Genomic DNA, 19,801 nt, shown 5'->3' with positions numbered 1-19,801 from the left:
ATTCAAGTTCTTAACACATTTTGAGTTTATTTTTGTGTATGGTGTAGGATAGTGGTACAGTTTCATTCTTTTGCATGTAGCTGTCCAGTTTTCCCAACACCATTTATTGAAGAGATTGTCATTTCCCCATTGTGTATTCTTACATCCTTTGTCATAGATTAATTGACCTTATGTCCATAGGTTTATTTCTGGGCTCTCTATTCTGTTCCATTGATCTTTGTGTCTGTTTCATGCTAGTACCATACTGTTTTGGTTATTATAGCTTTGATAGCTTGAAATCAGGGTGTGTGATACCTCCAGCCTTGTCCTTTCTCAAAATTGCTTTGGCTATTTGGGGTCTTTTGTGGTTCCATAAACATTTTAGGATTCTTTGTTTTTTGTCACTGCTTTTATATAATTCATTTATGAGAGAGTTTCATGCACAAACTTCATATTAAACTCCCTATTAATAGGTTGGTAGGCTGTACCCTAGTCAGAGAGCATTTAAAATAGAGACCAGATAAATATTTGGCACTATTCTTTATTGTACTATTTTGAGCATCTTTCATATCCTCATACAATGATTTAACCAATGAGTATTATTGTTCCAATTACTAGTACATTCTTAATGTGTTTTTCTCTTGCTTGATTGATAGAATCAGGTAATATTTGCTGAGAGAAACCAGCTCATTGCTTTTGAGTTTTGTAATTCTTTTTTATTCCTTCTGAAAAATTACATGGAAAAGATAATTGTATTTTTGGCTATTCTATGGTAAGTACTTCTCAACAAAGATTTTGATACAAAAGTAATTGTGGTATTTAGTATTGAAAGATTACAGAAAAGTGATAAATTGCAGCATTTGGCTTACTGTTATTGGATAAAACATTGATTCCAGGAGTGAGAATATAATCTCAATTCAGTATGGAGGGTGGGTTATTCTAATACTTATATCTCATTTTTCAGTTTTTTGTACCAATTGTCTCCTACTTTGGCCCAGATAATCAAGAGTTGATTACATGTAGGGCGCCTGGGTGGCTCAGTCGTTAAGCGTCTGCCTTCGGCTCAGGTCATGATCCCAGGGTCCTGGGATCGAGCCCCGCATCGGGCTCCCTGCTCGGCGGGAAGCCTGCTTTTCCCTCTCCCACTCCCCCTGCTTGTGTTCCCTCTCTTACTGTGTCTCTCTCTGTCAAATAAATAAATAAAATCTTAAAAAAAAAAAAAAAAAAAGAGTTGATTACATGTATACATTTTCATTCTTTTTCTTTGTTAAAAACCAGAAATGTATACCTCAGATATAATTATGTGATTCAGTTTTAATTGTGGTATGTGAGCCTTATATATCATGAAATGTCTAAAGTAATCATGGTGGTAAATTTTATAATGTTGAAATCTTTATTAGGCAGTGTGTAGCATAAGAATCCTGAATGAAAGAACCACATCTTTCTTGAATGAAAGAACCACATCTCAGAAACAGAGACATAAGGTATAAAGAAGTATGATTTATCATTAGTCGATTGTGCAGTACCTCACAAAGTTTGTAAGAAATCTAAGAAATATGATTTAGTATCATAAATGTCAGAAATTTTCTCTTTATTAGTGGATAGACTAGAAAAGCCAAAAATGTACACCTGACAATTCTAAGAGAAACTAATCTGTTTCAGATTCATGTTTGAACGGTGTGATTTCTTATTTTTTACTTCAGTTTTCCAAGAGTGAAGTCTTTCTCTTTTTACCTAGAGTAAGCTATAGTGTAATTAGTCAAAACTCTTTCCAAGTGACATAGTTGTTTAAAATATGATATCAGGATTGGTCATGTTAACTTTAAAAGTGTTAGTTTTTTTGTTTTTTTTAAAGATTTTATTTATTTATTTGACAGAGAGAGACACAGCGAGAGCAGGAACACAAGCAGGAGGAGTGGGAGAGGGAGAAGCAGGCTTCCTGCTGAGCAGGGAGCCCGATGCAGGGCTCGATCCCAGGACCCTGGGACCATGACCTGAGCCGAAGGCAGACGCTTAACAACTGAGCCACTCAGGCGCCCCTAAAAGTGTTAGTTTTGATAATTCTAAATTAAAAGAAAACTTTTATTATTTATTCATTGTGTATAATTTTAAGAAGGAAAATAGAACTTATTTCTTTAATTTTATGATAAATTTTATAATGAAAATTCCTTATGTGTAGAATCAGGACTTTTGGCATCAAGTAATAGACAACTTGAGTAATAGTAGCTTAAGCAATAAAATAATTCAGTTATGTCAAGAAGTAGGTCATTGTAATCCTGGTAAAGTGGCTCAGTAATAACAATCCAGGACTCAGGCTTTTTCCATTCCTTCCTCTCTGCCATTCTTTCTTCTTGGCATGTTGGCTTTTCATCCTGAGTGTACTCACTCCATGGTCAGTAGATGATTGCTCAGGCTACAAGCATTGTAACTTTATACAGCCATGTTCAAGGCAAGAATAATAGGAATACCATCTTTCTACCTTTCTTTTTGTCAAGGAGCAAAATCTTTCCCACATTAATTAATTAATTTTTAAAGATTTATTTATTGATTTGACATAGAGAGTGAGCATAAGCAGGGGAAGCTGCAGAGGGAGAGGGAGAAGCAGGCCTCCTGCGGAGCAGGGAGCCCGATGCGGGGCTCGATCCCAGGAACCTGGGATCACAACCCAATCTGAAGGCAGTTGCCCAACCAACTGAGCCACCCAGGCTTCCTTCTTTCCCACATTTAAAGCAATCATTATTAAAAAGAAATGGTTGGTGGGGCGCCTGGGTGGCTCAGTTGGTTAAGCGACTGCCTTCAGCTCAGGTCATGATCCTGGAGTCCCGGGATCGAGTCCCACATCAGGGTCCCTGCTCGGCGGGGAGTCTGCTTCTCCCTCTGACCCTCCCCTCCTCATGCTCTCTCTCTCTCATTCTCTCTCTCTCAAATAAATAAATAAAATCTTTAAAAAAAAAAAAAAAAAGAAATGGTTGGCTCAGTGCAGGCATGGTTTATACCTGGGGTTAGGGGAAGAGTCCGCCTACCCTGAGCTTGTTGCTTTTTAAATGAAATCACAGTTTTATAAATCAAGAGAATTGGGGGGCACCTGAGTGGCTCAGTCGTTAGGCATCTGCCTTCGGCTCGGGTCATGGTCCCGGGGTCCTGGGATCGAGCCCCACATCGGGCTCCCTGCTTGGCCGGGAGCCTGCTTCTCCCTCTCCCACTCCCCCTGCTTGTGTTCCCTCTCTCGCTGTGTCCCTCTCTCTGTCAAATAAATAAATAATTTTTTTTTTTTTTAAAGAGAATTGGTGGGCATAGCTGTTTATTTCAGCATTGTTTATAGTATTGAGAAACCTGAAATACTCTAAAATATCTTTTAGTAGGGGAATGATTAAATAAAGTATATTTTCCCTGTGCACATGTTTTTTCTAGGTAGATTCTTAGAAGTGGAATCTCTGAAGTAGTTTTAATGGATACCAACACCAGAATATCTTCTTTCCACATACATTTATCAACACTTAATAACACCAGACTTTTAAAATTTCCATTTCCTTGAGTACTTGTGATATTGGGCATCTTTTAGTATATTTGATGATCACCATGTTTCTTCTCAAATTTGCATACTCATATTTTTTTTCCATGTTTTTGTTGGGTTGCTGATCTTTTTTATAATAATTTGTATGATTTTTAAATAAAGTTACAGTAGTCTCCCATTACCCATGGGGCATAAGCTCCAATACCCCCAGTGGATACCTGAAGCTATTGATAACACCAAACCCTATACGCTATGGTTTTTCCTATACATTCATACCAGTGATAATGTTTAATTCATAAATAAGCAGAGTAAAAGATTAATAACAAGAATTAGTAATAAAATAAAACATTTATAACAATGTACTATAATAAAAGTTACATGAATGTGTTTCTCTCTCTCAAAATATCTTATTGGACTGTACTCACTTTTCTTCTTGTGATGATGTGAGATGATAAAATGTCTATGGGATGAGATGAAGTGAGATGAATGACATAGGCATTGTGATATAGCATTAAGCTACTGTTGACCTCCTGAGGATACGTGAGGAGGACAGTCTGCTTGCAGACTGCAGTTGACCACTGGTAACTGAAATCGCAGAGAGTAAACTGTGGATAAGAGAAGACTACTGTACATTAATTTTCTATGCTGTGTTAACAAATGACCACAAATGGTAATTACTTAAGCACATATTTTTTAATCACAAAGGTTTTTTTAGGTCAAAAGTCTAGGCATGGCTTAGCTTGATATTCTGCTCAGGGCCTCAGAAGGCTGCATGCAATCCTGTTGTTAGCTGGGGCTCTAGCCTTCTCAGAGGTTCAACCAGAAGCGACCATTACCAAGGTACCTCTGGCTGTTGGCAGAATGAATTTTCTTTCATCTATAAGATGGGGGCTTCAGTTTCTTGTTGGAAGCTACTCTCAGCTCCTAGAGTTTACTTGTAGTTTTTTGCCATGTGGCTTCTTCAATATGGTCACTTACTAAAACATGACAGCTTGCCTCTTCAAAGTCAGTGGAAGGAGCCTTCTCTAGCGTACTTGCTAACAAGACAGAATCTTACATATACATAAAACATAAGCACAAGAGTGACTTCTGTCACCTTTGCCATATTCTATTGGTTACAAGCAAGTCACAGGTCTTGCCCACACTGAAGGTGAGGTTGTACATACTCAAGGGTATGAACAACAGGAGATGGGCTTCATGATGGTGACCTTAAAGTCTGTCTGCTACAACAGTATTCTATGTTTTAATAATTTTTCTTGTGTGTGTATGTGTGTATGTATAAAATAAATATCTTCCTGTTTGTTCTTGTCTTTAAACTTTTTTTATGGTGTCTTTTTTCATATAAAAAATTTAAATTTTGATGCACAGAAGTTCTTTGAACTACTGTTGAAACCCTTCTGTAAGTTTGAAACTATTTCACTTTAAAATATATATTTTTTAAAAGCAAAAATACCCATGACTGTGGGTTGTATATTAGAAAAAATTGTACCTTGAAGTTATTAATAATATTCTTGAATGTAATTTCATAATTCATATGGCAGCCAATTTTTTTCTGACAAAACAGCTGCTGAGATTATATGGGGATTTGTTGGGAAAATACATTTCAACATATTGATAGCATTTATACAACTTTTCAGATATATCCAAAATATATAAAGCAGGAGAATTAACTAGTTGCTTTGTTTCTACTGGTAGGTTTTGCAGCTTTACTTGAAACATTTATTTATTTTTTAAATATTTTATTTATTTATTTGAGAGAGTGTGTGCGAGAGAGAGAGAGAGAGAGAGAGGGAGAAGGAGCAGGGGGGAGGGGTAAATGGATGGGGAGAAGCAGACTCCCTGCTGAGCAGGGCGCCTGACATGAGGCTGGATACCAGGACCCTGGGATCATGACCTGAGCCAAAGGCAGACGCTTAACTGACTGAGCCACCCAGGCGCCCTACTTGAAACATTTTAAAGCTACTTTTTCCATAAAGGTTGTTAGCCCTGTCATTCTTTCTTCCCAGTTCAACTAGTGACTTTACTGTTAGTATGTGTCTTTGCTGTCAGTGCCTCTTTTACTTATCTCCAGAGAATCTCAAGGTTAAAGTAAACAAAAAATAGCTTTTGTCTTATAAGAAACAGAAAACCAAATGAAATTGTATTGGTCAAAGTGGTTTTCCATTGCTAGATCCATTTCCAGTAGTTTTGTGGCTAATAGGCAGTTAGAACTACTATTATGTATTTGTTGTATGTCAGGCAATGATTTAACAGCTTTATGTATTTAACGCAATCCTTCAACAACTCTGTGAGGTTGATGCAATAAAACTTTATGCCAGTGTACCTGGTAATAAGGTGAATTTGGAAATAACACAATTGGTGCCTATCTTCAGAGGGTACCAGAGAAGTGAGTCCTCTGGTCTCCACTCTTGGCCTGGCCCAGTTTCCCAGATTCAAGCTGTCAAAAGGGGCTCCAACTAACCTGGAGATTCTTGGATTATCTACCTCTTGGCTTCAAGTCCCAGCCAGATACAGGACGTAGGGTGGTTCACATGGATGTCGCTCCTGGAGTGACAACTACTGCCAGATGGTACATACTTTACTACCCTATGCCCAGATCTCTTGGCTGTGCAGCATGCCTTGATCATTTTATTAATCCCCATCCCTTCCATACAAACCTACAATTTATGTGACTAAGCAAAGCAGACCTTCTGAAGATGAACAATAGATTATTTAATGAGATTGAATGTTTTTTTTATTTTTTATTTTTTAAAGATTTTATTTATTTATTTGACAGAGACACAGCAAGAGACGGAACACAAGCAGGGGGAGCGGGAGAGGGAGAAGCAGGCTCCCGGCTGAGCAGGGAGCCCGATGCGGGGCTCGATCCCAGGACCCTGGGATCATGACCTGAGCTGAAGGCAGACGCTTAACGACTGAGCCACCCAGGCGCCCTTGAATGTTAATTTAAAAGAAAAAATTTTAATCCCAAATTAAGAGATTGTGACACTAAAAAATTGTGACCCATTTGAAACAGGTTATGAATACTGATTAGTTGTGGGTTATATAGATTGGTCTCCGTTACTGTAAATTATTCTTAGGACTGAGAAAATAAATTGGATAGAAGAAGCTCCTTAGTTATAAAGGATATAATTAAGGAATCTGTTTATGTAAACTTAGTTTTCATTTCTTCAGTTATAGTAGTTGTATATCATGCCTTCCCGTTCTGGCCAACTTCAGGAGTCTATTAATTTATAGATGTTAGACCTAATTTTCTTCCTCAGTTCACAGAATCTTGCATGTAATAGGCTCTCATTATAAGTTGGTTAAATTGTTTTCAAAGTCTTATTGAAAGTCTACCTGTTCTGGGGTGCCTGGCTCTCTCAGTTGGTAGAGCATGTAACTCTTGATCTCGGGGTTGTGAGTTTGAGCCCCATATTGGGTGTAGAGATTACTTAAAAATCCTAAAAAAAGGGGCGCCTGGGTGGCTCAGTCATTAAGCGTCTGCCTTCGGCTCAGGTCATGATTCCAGGTCCTGGGATCGAGCCCCGCATCGGGCTCCCTGCTCCGCAAGAAGCCTGCTTCTCCCTCTCCCACTCCCCCTGCTTGTGTTCCCTCTTTCGCTGTGTCTCTGTCAAATAAATAAAATCTTAAAAAAAAAAAAAAAAAAAAAATCCTAAAAAAAAAAAAAGTCTACCTGTTCCATGAGGTATTTCTCTTTACATAAATCAAATCTTTGTGTGTTCTTTGTTGCTGATATTTTTACTTTTTTAAATTGTGATTTTATATTGTTTCTCTAATTTGTTAGATTATCAGAAGTGAATTGTCTTTTTTTGTTGCATATTTTTTTGTTGTGTACATGTTAATCATCAATTTATTAATAGAGTGACAGTAAGTTCCGGTTTGCTTGGTACAAACTTGGTTTACATTTTTTGTTATGGCTTAATTATTAATAACTTCCTCTTTTACTCTCAAGAGTGTCTTGGTTTAGACAATAAATTATTTACTTACTCTACTCAAAAACTTTTAATTGTGATTTCACAAAAAATTTTAAGTGAAGGGGAATAGACAAAAGTTTAGATGAATTTTTTTGACCTTGCATAACATATTTTTCATTTTAATTATATTAAATGAGATGTTAAATTATAAGTCTATTTCTTGAATATTGATTAATGGAATGTTTCTTTCATTTTTTTTTTCCAGGTATTTTAACAGTAGTGATAACAATTTACAGTATTGGGGATTGGATTATCCACCTCTTACAGCCTATCATAGTCTTTTATGTGCATATGTGTAAGTCTTTCTTACTTTTTTTTTTTTTTTTTGAGAGAGAGAGGAAGAGCGTGCGCGAGCCAGGGGAGGGGCAGAGGGAGAGGGAGAGAGAATCCTAAGCAGGCTCCAGGCTCAGCACAGAGCCTGATGTGAGACTCGACCCCATGACCCTGAGATCGTGAGGTGAGCCGAAATCAGGAGTCGGTTGCCTAACCAACTGAGCCACTCAGGTGCCCCAGTGTTTCTTCCTTAATGTAACTACATATTTATGCACTTAGCAGGTTTAGTAAGAAATAGTGAAATCTGGCTTTGTTGAATAGAGGACAGACTGTTTGTAGCTACTTTTGCATTGTGGTTTATAAAGCAGTATACCTGTGGTGCCTGGGTGGCTCAGTCGGTTGGGTGTCTGCCTTTAGCTCAGGTCATGATCTCAGGGTCCTGGAATCGAGTTCCATGTTGGGCTCCCTACTCAGCAGGAAGCCTGCTTCTCCCTCTGTCTGCTGCTCCCTCTGGTTGTGCTCCCCCACCCCCTCTGTCAAATAGATAAAAAATAAAATCTTAAAAAAAAAATAAAGCACTATACCTTTGCAATTGGGTTGTAAGTAAGTTAACTATCAAAATTTGAATATTTCTGTAATTTCTTTGAAGGACAGGCTAGAAAGAAATGTAAAAATCTATCTTTGTTTTGAAGTCAAGATTCTACCAATTATACATGGGCACTGACAAATATATCTAATATGGTTAGTTGTGTATAGCAAAGCTTTTTTTCTGGAATGGACTATTTATATCTTGTAGAAATTAGCTTCCTGGATTAAAAATAAGTCCCCAGAATCGGAGGGGGAGACGAACCATGAGGGACTATGGGCTCTGAAAAACAAACTGAGGGTTCTAGAGGGGAGGGAGGTGGGGGGATGGGTTAGCCTGGTGATGGGTATTAAAGAGGGCACGTATTGAATGGAGCACTGGGTGTTATACGCAAACAATGAATCATGGAACACTACATCAAAAACTAATGATGTAATGTATGGTGATTAACATAACATAATAAAAAAAATAAGTCCCCAAAGTTCATGATAATCAGATATACTTTGCAGTGTTCAGAGTAATGTAGTATGTTTGAGAAGTTATCTTAGCAGTTATGTTCAGTTTTATGCAAGGATTTATAATTAGTAGCTATTTATTATTACCAACTGTTATAACTGAGAAGATTATAAACTATAAAACATGATCCTTTAGTAGTAACCAAAGGATAAATCAAATAAATAAATAAATAAATGAAATGTGACACATCAGATTGTTTTTACACTGAAAGAATTGTGAAGGTAGGGCTTTTCGTGACATGTTACATGGTTTTGTTGGAGGGCTTTTCGTGACATGTTACATGGTTTTGTTGGAAGGTGAGTGAGGTAGACCCTGTGTTATAGCTTAAGTCAGTTTCACATGATTAAATAAAAAAAGTAAAGCTTAGGCCCCGACTCTCTCACTTTATAAGAGCAATGGCCACTTCTTGAGATAGATTCATATGTCCTCAGATGTTGTTATTGCTAAAAGTGACAAGTAATACTGTATATGTATATATGCTTTGATTTTCAGGGCAAAGTTCATAAATCCAGACTGGATTGCTCTCCATTCATCACGTGGATATGAGAGTCAGGCACATAAGCTCTTTATGCGCACCACAGGTAAAAGAGCAACAAAGTGTTGATTTTCTGAATCAAATTTTGATTTTAAAAAAAATTTTGAACAAACTGATAAAAAGTTCTATTGTTCTTACTGACTTTTAATATTGTATAACTATATGTATACATATATATGTATAATACAAGACCAAATGTTTATGTAAGCTAAAGACAAAAGAATAGAAAGGAATCATTCTGGGTGCTTTTCACTTATTATTATCTCAATTCTTTTAACACCTAAATGAGCTAAATACTGTTATTATCCTTACTTTAATCTGAGGAGGTAGAGGCATTGTTGATTGATGCTAATAGCTTACCTGAGGTCAGATAGCCATATATTGAAGTTTTAGTTGTTTAGCTGCTGCTTTACTATCTTAATTCCACATCCCTTTAACCTTTTTCTTAAAGTAAACCTTTTGATTGTATCTCATACATTGTATTGCTGTGCATTTTTGCTAAATTAAATAATCCCTTCAACAAATGTTTATTTTATTTTTATTTTTTTAAAGATTTTATTTATTTATTTGACACAGAGAGAGAGAGAGAGAGAGAGCACAGGCAGGGGGAGTGGCAGGCAGAGGGAGAGGGAGAAGCAGGCTTCCCGAGGAGCAGGGAGCCTGATGTGGGACCCGATCCCAGGACCCTGGGATCATAACCTGAGCCGAAGGCAGTCACTTAACCAACTGAGCCACCCAGGCGCCTCAACAAATGTTTATTGAGCATCTGTTGTGTGGTGTATTGTGTGGTGTTCTAAGAGCTTGAAAGTAATAAGATTAGATTTCTTTAAAAGCTTTGTTTTAAGTTTATTTACGTAAGTAATCTCTATACCCAGTGTGGTGCTCAAACTTACCACCCTGAGATCAAGAATTGTGTGCTCCTCTGACTGAGCCAGCCAGGTGCCCCTAATTGCTTAATTTTTTTTAAAGATTTATTTAGAGAGAGAGCGTGAGCAGGGGGAGAGGCAGAAGGAGAGGGAGAGAGAGAATCTCAGGCTGACTCCCAGCTGAGTATGGAGCCTGATGCAGGGCTCCATCTCACAACCCTGAGATCATGACCTGAGCTGAAATCAAGAGTTGGACTCTTTTTTTTGTTGTTGTTAAGATTTTATTTATTTATTTGAGAGTGAGAGAGAGAGCATGAGAGCGGGGTGAGGGACAGAAGGAGAAGCAGACTCCCTGCTGAGCAAAGAGTCCAATGCAGGGCTCAATCCCTGGACCCTGGGATCATGACCTGAGCCGAAGGTAGATGCTCAACTGACTGAGCCACCCAGGGCTTCCCCCCACACCCCAATTTCTTTAAAAGCTTTGCATGACTTAGACTTTAATGCTCCTCTATACCTTTTCCTTAGTCTAAATTTACTCAGAGTTTGTTCTCTTTATCATTCATCCAGTCATGGAATCTCAGGCTGAAGAGATTATTTTGCCTGTTGTTCCCTCTGCCATACTACTCTCCTTTCCCCCTCATCAGTGCTTTAATCTTCTCTGAACTGCATACTCACTGGAAGATTATTTAACTTCTGAACCAATACCTGTATCTGCAGAGAACTCACAACCTTTAGAAACAGTCTATTCTATTTTCAGAGAGCCCTAATCATTAAACATTTCCTTCTTTTATTTCTTTTTTAGAAGATTTATTTACTTATTTTGAAAGATAGAGAGTGCGCATGAATGGGAGGAGCAAAGGGAGAGGGAGAAAGAATCCCAAGCAGACTCCATGCCAAGTGTGGAGCCTAACATAGGGCTTGATGTCACGACCCTGAGACCTCGACCGAATTGGAAACCAAGAGTCGGTCACCCAACCGACTGTGCCACCCATGCACCCCTAAACATTTCCTTCTTACGTAATACCTCCACTCATCACTTTAGGTTCTGTTTCCTTGGGCTACATAGAACAAGTCTGATCCTTTGTATACCTAACACCCTACAAACATTTGAAGTCACCTCTTCTTCAGGTTAAATATTCTTAGATACATTAACTATTTCTTAGATGGCCAGCTTGTTGAGTATGATTATGACTTGAGGCCTCTGGTTGTGCTCCTTTGAATATATTCCATTTTGTCAGTGTCACCTTAAATGTGGCAGCTAGAGCTAAAAATAGATTGCATGCATCTAAAACTGACAGTTTACTGTCATTTACTTTATTCTGGACACCATAGTTAGTGTGGAACAAGAAAAAAATAGGCCCTTTGGATAGCTATTTTGTACTGTTGAAGAACTTGATGTATTTGTTTTTCTTTGTTCTAAAAGAACTGAACATTCCAAATTATGACTTTTTTTTTTAAATTTTAAACTTTTTTTTTTCAGTTTCCTCCTTACCTGGGTCTGTCAAGCTCTTTATATGCATTAATTAGCAAAAGTTTATGCAGTTTTTATAAATATTAACATTTAAGAAGGATTCTTACATGATTTGCCACATTTGAGGTACACTTCACACCAGATAATTTGGAGTATACAGATGCTGGGGAAAAAATGTTGTTTTCCTTTCCTTTGAGTATTCTTAATTTTTAAGTCTCAGAGCAAAGAGGGAATTAGTTTTGGACACTTCTAACTGATTTAATATGTGAATTTGTTAGAGAAAATTAGGGGTCTCTTAATCATAATTGTAGCACCATAGCAGTTGAAATTAGGCACAGGTGAAGGGAATGAATGGAAAGGGCTAGATGTAAAGGCCTTGTCCAGAGTGGGTGAGAGCCTTCTGTTAACAGAATTCCCACTCGAGGTTGGAGGGGGGAGGATGGCACTTAATAGGTTATTGTAAATCCTAATGGACTCATGTTTAAAATGATTTACTTGTTTTTTCAGTGTTAATTGCTGATTTGCTGATTTATATACCTGCAGTGGTGTTATACTGTTGGTGTTTAAAAGAAATCTCAACCAAGAAAAAAGTAAGTCTTAAAGCAACCTGAAATGTCATCTCTGAAATGTTTTATTGGCTTAACTATTAAAGTATAGAGCTTATAGAAGCCATGCTTTGGGCAATAGGCTGTTGTAGAGCAGTGATTCTTTTGTTAATTAATTTTCATTTAGAAAACATCAACTTAGACTAATAATTTTAACGTTCAACTCTAGTAATAAGATGCATTGAATTTGAGAAGTTAGGTACTGCTGAATTTATGGCTTTACTGGTAAATCTGAATTTTGAATTGGCTTGTGAGAATGACTAAACTGGAAGGAATTTTGAGAAGTCATTGTATATTCTCTTATTCCCATTTAACCGATATTCCTTTGGGTCAATCATTAGATTAACTTCTTTGATTTGTATATCTAAAAGTGCTTTCTCTGACAAATATCTTTTAGTGATTTTCTTTTTTCTTTTTACTGAGGTATCCTATGTCACCTCCATGAAAACTTCAGTCTTTAGAGAATTGTTTTGTAAAAAGGAATATTTTGGTAAATAGAAGGTGAGGGGGGGACATTTGCTGTGTTAAATCAAACAGCAATTTTACCCTGTTTGATTTGAGTAACATTCCTTTCTCACAATATTTTTCTTTACAGATTGCTCATGCATTATGCATATTGCTGTATCCAGGCCTTATTCTTATCGACTATGGACATTTTCAGTATCCTTTGCTAATTTATAAATGAAGTCAGATGCATATTTTTGAAATCTGGGCTTAGTGTGTATAATGTTGTCATCCAGTAATGTCTTATTTGCTAGGGTACTTGCTTATATAAACTATTTTTCACAACAATATAAAAGACTCTTTTCACCAAGCTTTTATTTTAAGGGTAAAGTACAGATTAATTGAAAGTAGATTGCTGTTTTACACCCTTTAGCTTGGGAACAAAATGTGGGTCATGGATTAGCTCTTCTGGAGAGTTGGAAAAAGAGTGCAAGTATGGTTATGCTCTCCTAATTCTAAAGAGGTATCACCTATCTTGTCTTTTGTAAATGTCATCCAACACTGACAAAAGGAAAACAATCTTACAGTTTTTTGAGTTTTAAACCAAAGTGTTTCTCTTACAGATAGTGGTAACTGCAAGCTTTGGGGAACTAAAATTGAATAATTATAATTTATGTGGATTTTATGCGTGTAATTTTTTGAAGTGTAAAATAAGGAACATTCAAACAAATCTTAGAGGAAAGTTGATAAAATCTGGACATGGCTCTCCAGCTTGTCTTCTGATGTGTGAACTGTTACTGTCTGTCCCCATCTGTCCCCAAAAGAAAAAAAAAGATAATCTACAGCAACATGATTGATGAATAGCTTTTCCTTTTGAAGCCAATCTGTTGTAGTTATAACAAATTTAATATGTGTATTTGTCAAAGGACTTGCAAAAGATTTAAATCAGAGTTTTTATTCTGTCCACTTTCCAAGTTGACTTTTTTGTTTCTTTGTTTTGCATTTTGGGATCATGGCCATCTGATACTCTGGTAATATCAAGAACACTGATTTAAAGAAAAAAGTTATTTACAAGATTTTTAAAACTATATTTACTTTGAAATGTAACAGTCATATAGAAAAGTGCGCAAAATGTAAATGTGTAGCTCAGTGCATTGACAAACTATTACCTGTGTCAAAAAAACTGAACGTTGCTTGTGTCCAACATCTACACTTGTACAACTGCCAAGTGCTTTTGTCTTCCTTTCCCAAAGATAGCCACATACTAACTGCTAATCTTATAGTTTAGTTTTCCTCCTTTTCTGGACTTTATATAAGAGAGACAACACAATAGGTATTCCTTTGTGATTGGTATTTTTGGTCAACATTTGTGAGAGTTTTTCATGTACTTGTGTGTAGCTGTAGCTTATTCACTTACATTGCTCTATATTCCATTGAATGAATATACATAATTCTATTACTGAGAGACATTTGGATTGTTTCCAGGATTTGGCTATGATGAATATGCTGCTATGAACATTCTTGTAAATGTCTCTTTGTACACATTGCATATATATTTTTTTATTTTTTCTTTTTTTTAAGTAGGCTCCATGCCCAGCATGGAGCCCAACACAGGGCTTGAACTCATGACCCTGAGATCAAGACCCGAGCTGATATCAAGAGTCAGACACTTCACTGACAGAGCCACCTAGGTGCCCTAGATATATTTCTTATGAGTGGAATTGCTGAGTTATAGGGTGTGCACATGTTTATTTTTTTTAGAGAGGGAGAGAGGTGGGGAGGGGCAGAGGGGGAGAGAGAGAGAGAATCTTAAGCATGCTCTATGCCCAGTGTGGAGCCTGACGCAGGGCTTGATCTCACAACCCTGAGATCATGACCTGAGCTGAAATCTAGAGCCAGACGCTTAACTGACTGAGTCACCCAGGCACCCCAGGTGTGCACATGTTTAATTTCAGATATTCCCAAATGATTTTTAAGCATGTTATACCAATTAACACTCCCATTAGAAGCAATGTGGAATTTCCAGGTGCTCATCTTCACCAGCTGTCAGTCATTTTCATTTTAACCATTCTGGTGAATTTGTAGTGGTATGTCCTCTGTGATTAAAATCAAAGTCTTGAAGCTTTTGGGATTATGTCATTTTGTAGGGACACATTTTTTTAACCACTATGTACTTTCCTCATTTTATTTGAGAGAGAATGAGAGAGAGAGCACATAAGATGGGGGAGGGTCAGAGGGAGAAGCAGACTCCCTGCTGAGCAGGGAGCCCGATGAGGGACTCTATCCTGGGACTCCAGGATCATGACCTGAGCCGAAGGCCACCAGGTGCCCCTTTTTATGTTTACTTATTGATTTAAGTAATCTCTGTGCCCAACGTGGGGCTTGAACTCACAACCCCGAGATCAAAAATCAGTGCTCTTCAGACTGAACCAGCCAGGTGCCCCACTTTGTATGCTTGTTTTGTTTTTTTTTTTTTGAGACTTTATTTATTTGAGAGAGAGAGAAAGAGACCACAAGCAGGGGGAGGGGCAGAGGGAGAGGGATAAGCAGACTCCCCACTGAGCAGGGAGGCCGATGCGATGCGGGGCTCGATCCCAGGACCCCGGGATCATGACCTGAGCCAAAGGCAGACACTTAACTGACTGAGCCACCCAGACGCCCCTGTATGCTTGTTTTGAGAATTAAGTGAATTATTGTTTAATTATTATTTATAAATAAAACAGTACCTGGGAAATATTAAGCTCTATATGAGTATTTATTGCTATTATTATCTGTTGTTACTGCTCTTGCTGTTACTATTTTTTATTGTTTGGGCTCTGAAATTAAACAATGATTTGTTTAGGCATAGGTGTTTGCAACAATTGTTTTGGATACTCTGTGAGTCATTCTTTTTGAAGACTCATGTTCTTCAGTTCTGGGAAATTCTATTTCTTTGATGATTTTCTCACTTCACTCTTTCTTGAGCTTATTAGACAGATGTTAGAGCTTACACCTCTTTTTTTTTTTTTTTTTAAGATTTACTTAATAGAGAGCGTGTGCATGTGAGTGAGGGGAGGGGCAGAGGGAGAAGGAGAGAGAGAATCCCAAGTGGACTCCCCACTGAGCGTGGAGCCCTATATGGGGCTTGATCTTATGACCCTGAGATCATGACCTGAGTCGAAATCAAGAGTCTGCCGCTTAACTGTCAGAGACATCCCGGTGCCCCTTCACCTCTGTGTTGAGCATCTCTTCATCTTCTTTTTTATGGTTTAGATTATCATGACTTTATCTCTAATACTTCTATTAAATTTCATTTATTTTATTAATCCCATCTTAAATTAGAATTTACTCTTTTTTTCTACTATTCCTTGAATTATTTCCATTCTTCTAGGGTCAGTTTTTTTCCCCTTTTCATTTTGGGTTTTTTTCTTGTTATAGGGTTTTCTAAAATGTCTGTTTGATCCTAATGTATCTATTCTTATTTAAGAATAAGGCAGAAGAAAAAGTTGCATGTGACCTCTCTGCACAGGAGTAAGGTGGAATTGGACGTCTCCATGTAGGCATTTTCATTTAATCCTCCTGTTTTCTTTTTAACATGTTCCTCAAGCCCTCTAACCTACTTGGTGTTTCTTGAGTTCTCTAGGGGCTTGCAGAGTGGATTGGCTCCTTGCTTGCTCAGGCTTCTTCTGCATTTTCTAAGCTCTAGCTTCTTTCATCCTATTTTATTTGTTATGCTTCTGTGTCCTCTGTCTTCTAGAAATGTGTTGAAATCTTCATCTGTTGTAACCCATCTTCCTATTCTCTTTACAGCTGTGCATATTTACTTTTAAAAATACCCTACAAGGGTGCCTGGATGGCTCAGTCGGTTAAGTGTCTGCCTTTGGCTCAGGTCATGATCCCAGGGTCCTGGGATCGAGCCCCTCATTGGGCTCCCTGCTCTGTGGGGAGCCTGCTTCTCCCTCTCCCTCTGCCTGCCACTCCCCCTGCTTGTGTTTGTGCTGTCAAATAAATAAATAAAATCATTAAAAAAATTAAAAATAAATAAAATTCCCTATCATTTTAAGGGGGTCTCGGGAAGAAGAGGAGGTAAACGTGAGAGCTCAGCTCAACCATTTTGAACTGCAAAATCTAATTGTGATGTTGTTTTACTATAATAAGGTTATTAGTTTCTGATCAAGAACATATATTAATTTATAATATTGATGCATATTATAGAGGAAAGTATGGTAATATCAGTAAGTGTGTGTGTGTGTTTTACTTTGGACCATTGTTTTCTTTAGATTTTGGTATGTTGTTATAATAATACTGTGCAATAGTCTAGCAGAAACAAAGTTATGTGTTAACTATTTAGTGATCTTTTAAATCTAAACAAATCAGTTGCTCTGTTTAGCAGTCGTTTTAATATATTTGAGGCCATTATATACTGTTTCATATTAGTTTATCACTTCAATACTTACAATTTCTGTTTAGAAATAGCCTTCATTATATATTATTTTAAAATCACATAAAAATATGCTCTATAAAATGCAAGATCTATCTCTTTTAATTATTGAGTTAATTTCCTTGACATAGGAACATATATAATTCTGTGAGTCTTGGCTTTGCTTTGTGGGGTGTTCTTGGAGTATCTTGTGACTGGGACCTGCTAGGCTCACTGGCATTTTGCTTAGCTATAAATTATAAACAGATGGAACTTTACCACTCCTTGCCATTTTTTTGCTTCTTACTTGGCAAGTGTTTTAAAAAAGGCCTGAAAGGAAAGGGGTGAGTGGCTTTTAAACATCAGAATTTTAAAAAAGTACTTCAGAGAATTTATTTGGCATACTTACCAGAAAGAAGATGGTCTTTCATTTTGCCTTTAGGTGATTTCTTATTACCGTGTTGACCGTGGGGTGAGTTGGAAGAGAGATTAAGTCATGTTCTCTATTATTTTATTTTAAATCTTCCTAACTAGAGAAATATTTTGATCAATGTACATTTACTGGAGGTAATGTGGATTGGCTTGTTAGAGCATTGCTATGAATTTCACCCATTTAGAGCATATTACATTTTATATTTTTAGAAATACATCCCAATTTGATCATGGCTGCATTGGAAAGGTGTGTAAGTTAAATGTTAATTAAGATGGTGATATTCATTTTGTTGGAGAGCTATACACCTTAATAATTGTGAATTTCTTAACTCTGATTTGAGTAGACTCCCATATTAAGCCTTTGTTAGTAGCATAGATTTATCATTACCATACATTTGTATTTATTATTAACTTTAGTGAGACTGAGACTGATTTCTCAGAATTATTAACCTCTCCCTGTCTTACTGGGTACCTTTGTTTTTGTTCTAGGTTTGTGTTGTTAATTAAGCTAGCTTGTACAGTTGTGGCTTCCTTCATTCTCTGCTGGCTGCCATTCTTTACAGAAAGGGAGCAAATGCAGCAAGTTCTGAGAAGACTCTTCCCAGTTGATCGGGGATTATTTGAGGTATGTTTAAAAAATGTGTTCTCACTCCTTTCTGTTAACACTACCTTTGCTGTGACCTCTGGGGATTTCATGTAGAAGACACACAAGGAATAGTAACTTTAGCTGCTCTCCTTGCAGTAATTCCTTGCCAGTTATTTAATCCAGTATATAACCTCTAGCTTGGCTGGCATTTTCTAGTACAGTAAGTGAATAGATAATATTTATGCCATCATGAAATCCATAATTAAATTATATATTTTTCTAATGAAATAAGATCCATAGTGAAAGACAGCATGAGAAGTTGCAGCTACAAAGTTAACAGCTCTAATTTTTTGGTTTATATTCTCTTTTTAGTCTTAGGACATTATTTATTAAACTAATAATCATGTTTGCTTCAGCAAGATCTCATAATTCCTTATATAACCTTCATCCATAGTAATTTTTAATTAGAATCTTTCATTAATGCTAGCTTAATCACTCTTGTTAAACTTTTATTACATGGATAATTTGATGATTTAGATTTAGTAATTACATTAAACAAACCATTTTTCTGAAACAAAAAGGCCTTTTAATAAAGTTAGAGACAACATATTTATAGATAATTTGCTTTTGATAAACATTTCTTTTAAAAAGAATTAGAAAAGCATATATATCTTTCTAATTTTTGAATATATAAATTGCTATAGATTATCTTTCCGTGGATCTATAGGAAGATGGTAGTAGCATTTTGAAAGAGATCAAGAAAGAGTTTGGTGTTGTGATGGAACAGGAATATGCGACTTATATGTTGATGGGGATACTGCTGCTACTGATAATGATAATCATAAATAATCACTATTATTGTCACCACTCTTACTTACTAGGTACCACATACTTCACATGTGATTTTATTTGATTCTTATAATAGCTCTGACTGAGGTAGCTATTGTATCCATTTTACAGATCAGAAAACTGAGGTCAGAGATTCATGTAGCTTATACATGGCAGAGCTGTGGTTTGAATTTTGAAAATTGTGTTCTTTACTTCTTTTGTTTTTTTTTTCCTTCTTTCTATTTCCTCAACCTTAAAACCTATATAAAGAAAAGTTAATTCCCCATCTAAGCTGCTTGGTTATCTGCCTTGCCTTCCATTTCAGAAATAGTATTTATCAGGATAATTATAAAAATGAGTATCATATATGTTTGATGGTGTTGCTGGCCACCTCCATTCACTTATTGCCCTCAAAATCTGAAGAGCATTTTCTTTGATCGACAGAGGGAAGTGGGATGGTACAGTTGTCAGTGATAGTTACTTTCTTTCTTTTTTTTTTTGAATGATTAAAAAACAGATTTTTAAAAATTTTATTATGTTAATCACCATACATTATATCATTAGTTTTTGATGTAGTATTCCATGATTCATTGTTTGCATGTAATACCCAGTGCTCCATTCAATACGTGCCCTCTTTAATACCCATCACCAGGCTAACCCATCCCCCCACCCACCTCCCCTCTAGAACCCTCAGTTTGTTTCTCAGAGTCCATAGTCTCTCATGGTTCATCTCCCCCTCTGAGTTCTCCCCCTTCATTTTTCCCTTCCTACTATCTTCTTTTTTTTTTTT

At 36.8% G+C, this 19,801-nt stretch overlaps 1 protein-coding gene across 1 annotated transcript in view; it reads left to right on the top strand.

The window, feature by feature from the left end:
- Window positions 1–19,801, top strand: part of ALG6 (ALG6 alpha-1,3-glucosyltransferase) — a 67,199-nt gene that overhangs the window by 23,442 nt on the left and 23,956 nt on the right. The window contains exons 4-9 of the mRNA XM_032427364.1: window positions 7,676–7,765; window positions 9,338–9,426; window positions 12,225–12,307; window positions 12,918–12,982; window positions 17,318–17,509; window positions 18,087–18,222. Of these exons, the coding sequence (XP_032283255.1) occupies window positions 7,676–7,765; window positions 9,338–9,426; window positions 12,225–12,307; window positions 12,918–12,982; window positions 17,318–17,509; window positions 18,087–18,222 (655 nt within the window). The remainder of the gene's footprint in view (window positions 1–7,675; window positions 7,766–9,337; window positions 9,427–12,224; window positions 12,308–12,917; window positions 12,983–17,317; window positions 17,510–18,086; window positions 18,223–19,801) is intronic.

This window comes from Phoca vitulina, unplaced genomic scaffold (assembly GCF_004348235.1).
Source record: "Phoca vitulina isolate PV1807 unplaced genomic scaffold, GSC_HSeal_1.0 scaffold2, whole genome shotgun sequence".
In the NCBI taxonomy this organism is placed as follows: Eukaryota; Metazoa; Chordata; class Mammalia; order Carnivora; family Phocidae; genus Phoca; species Phoca vitulina.
Note: the sequence above shows the minus strand (reverse complement) of the source record. Positions and strands in the feature narration are given on the sequence as shown.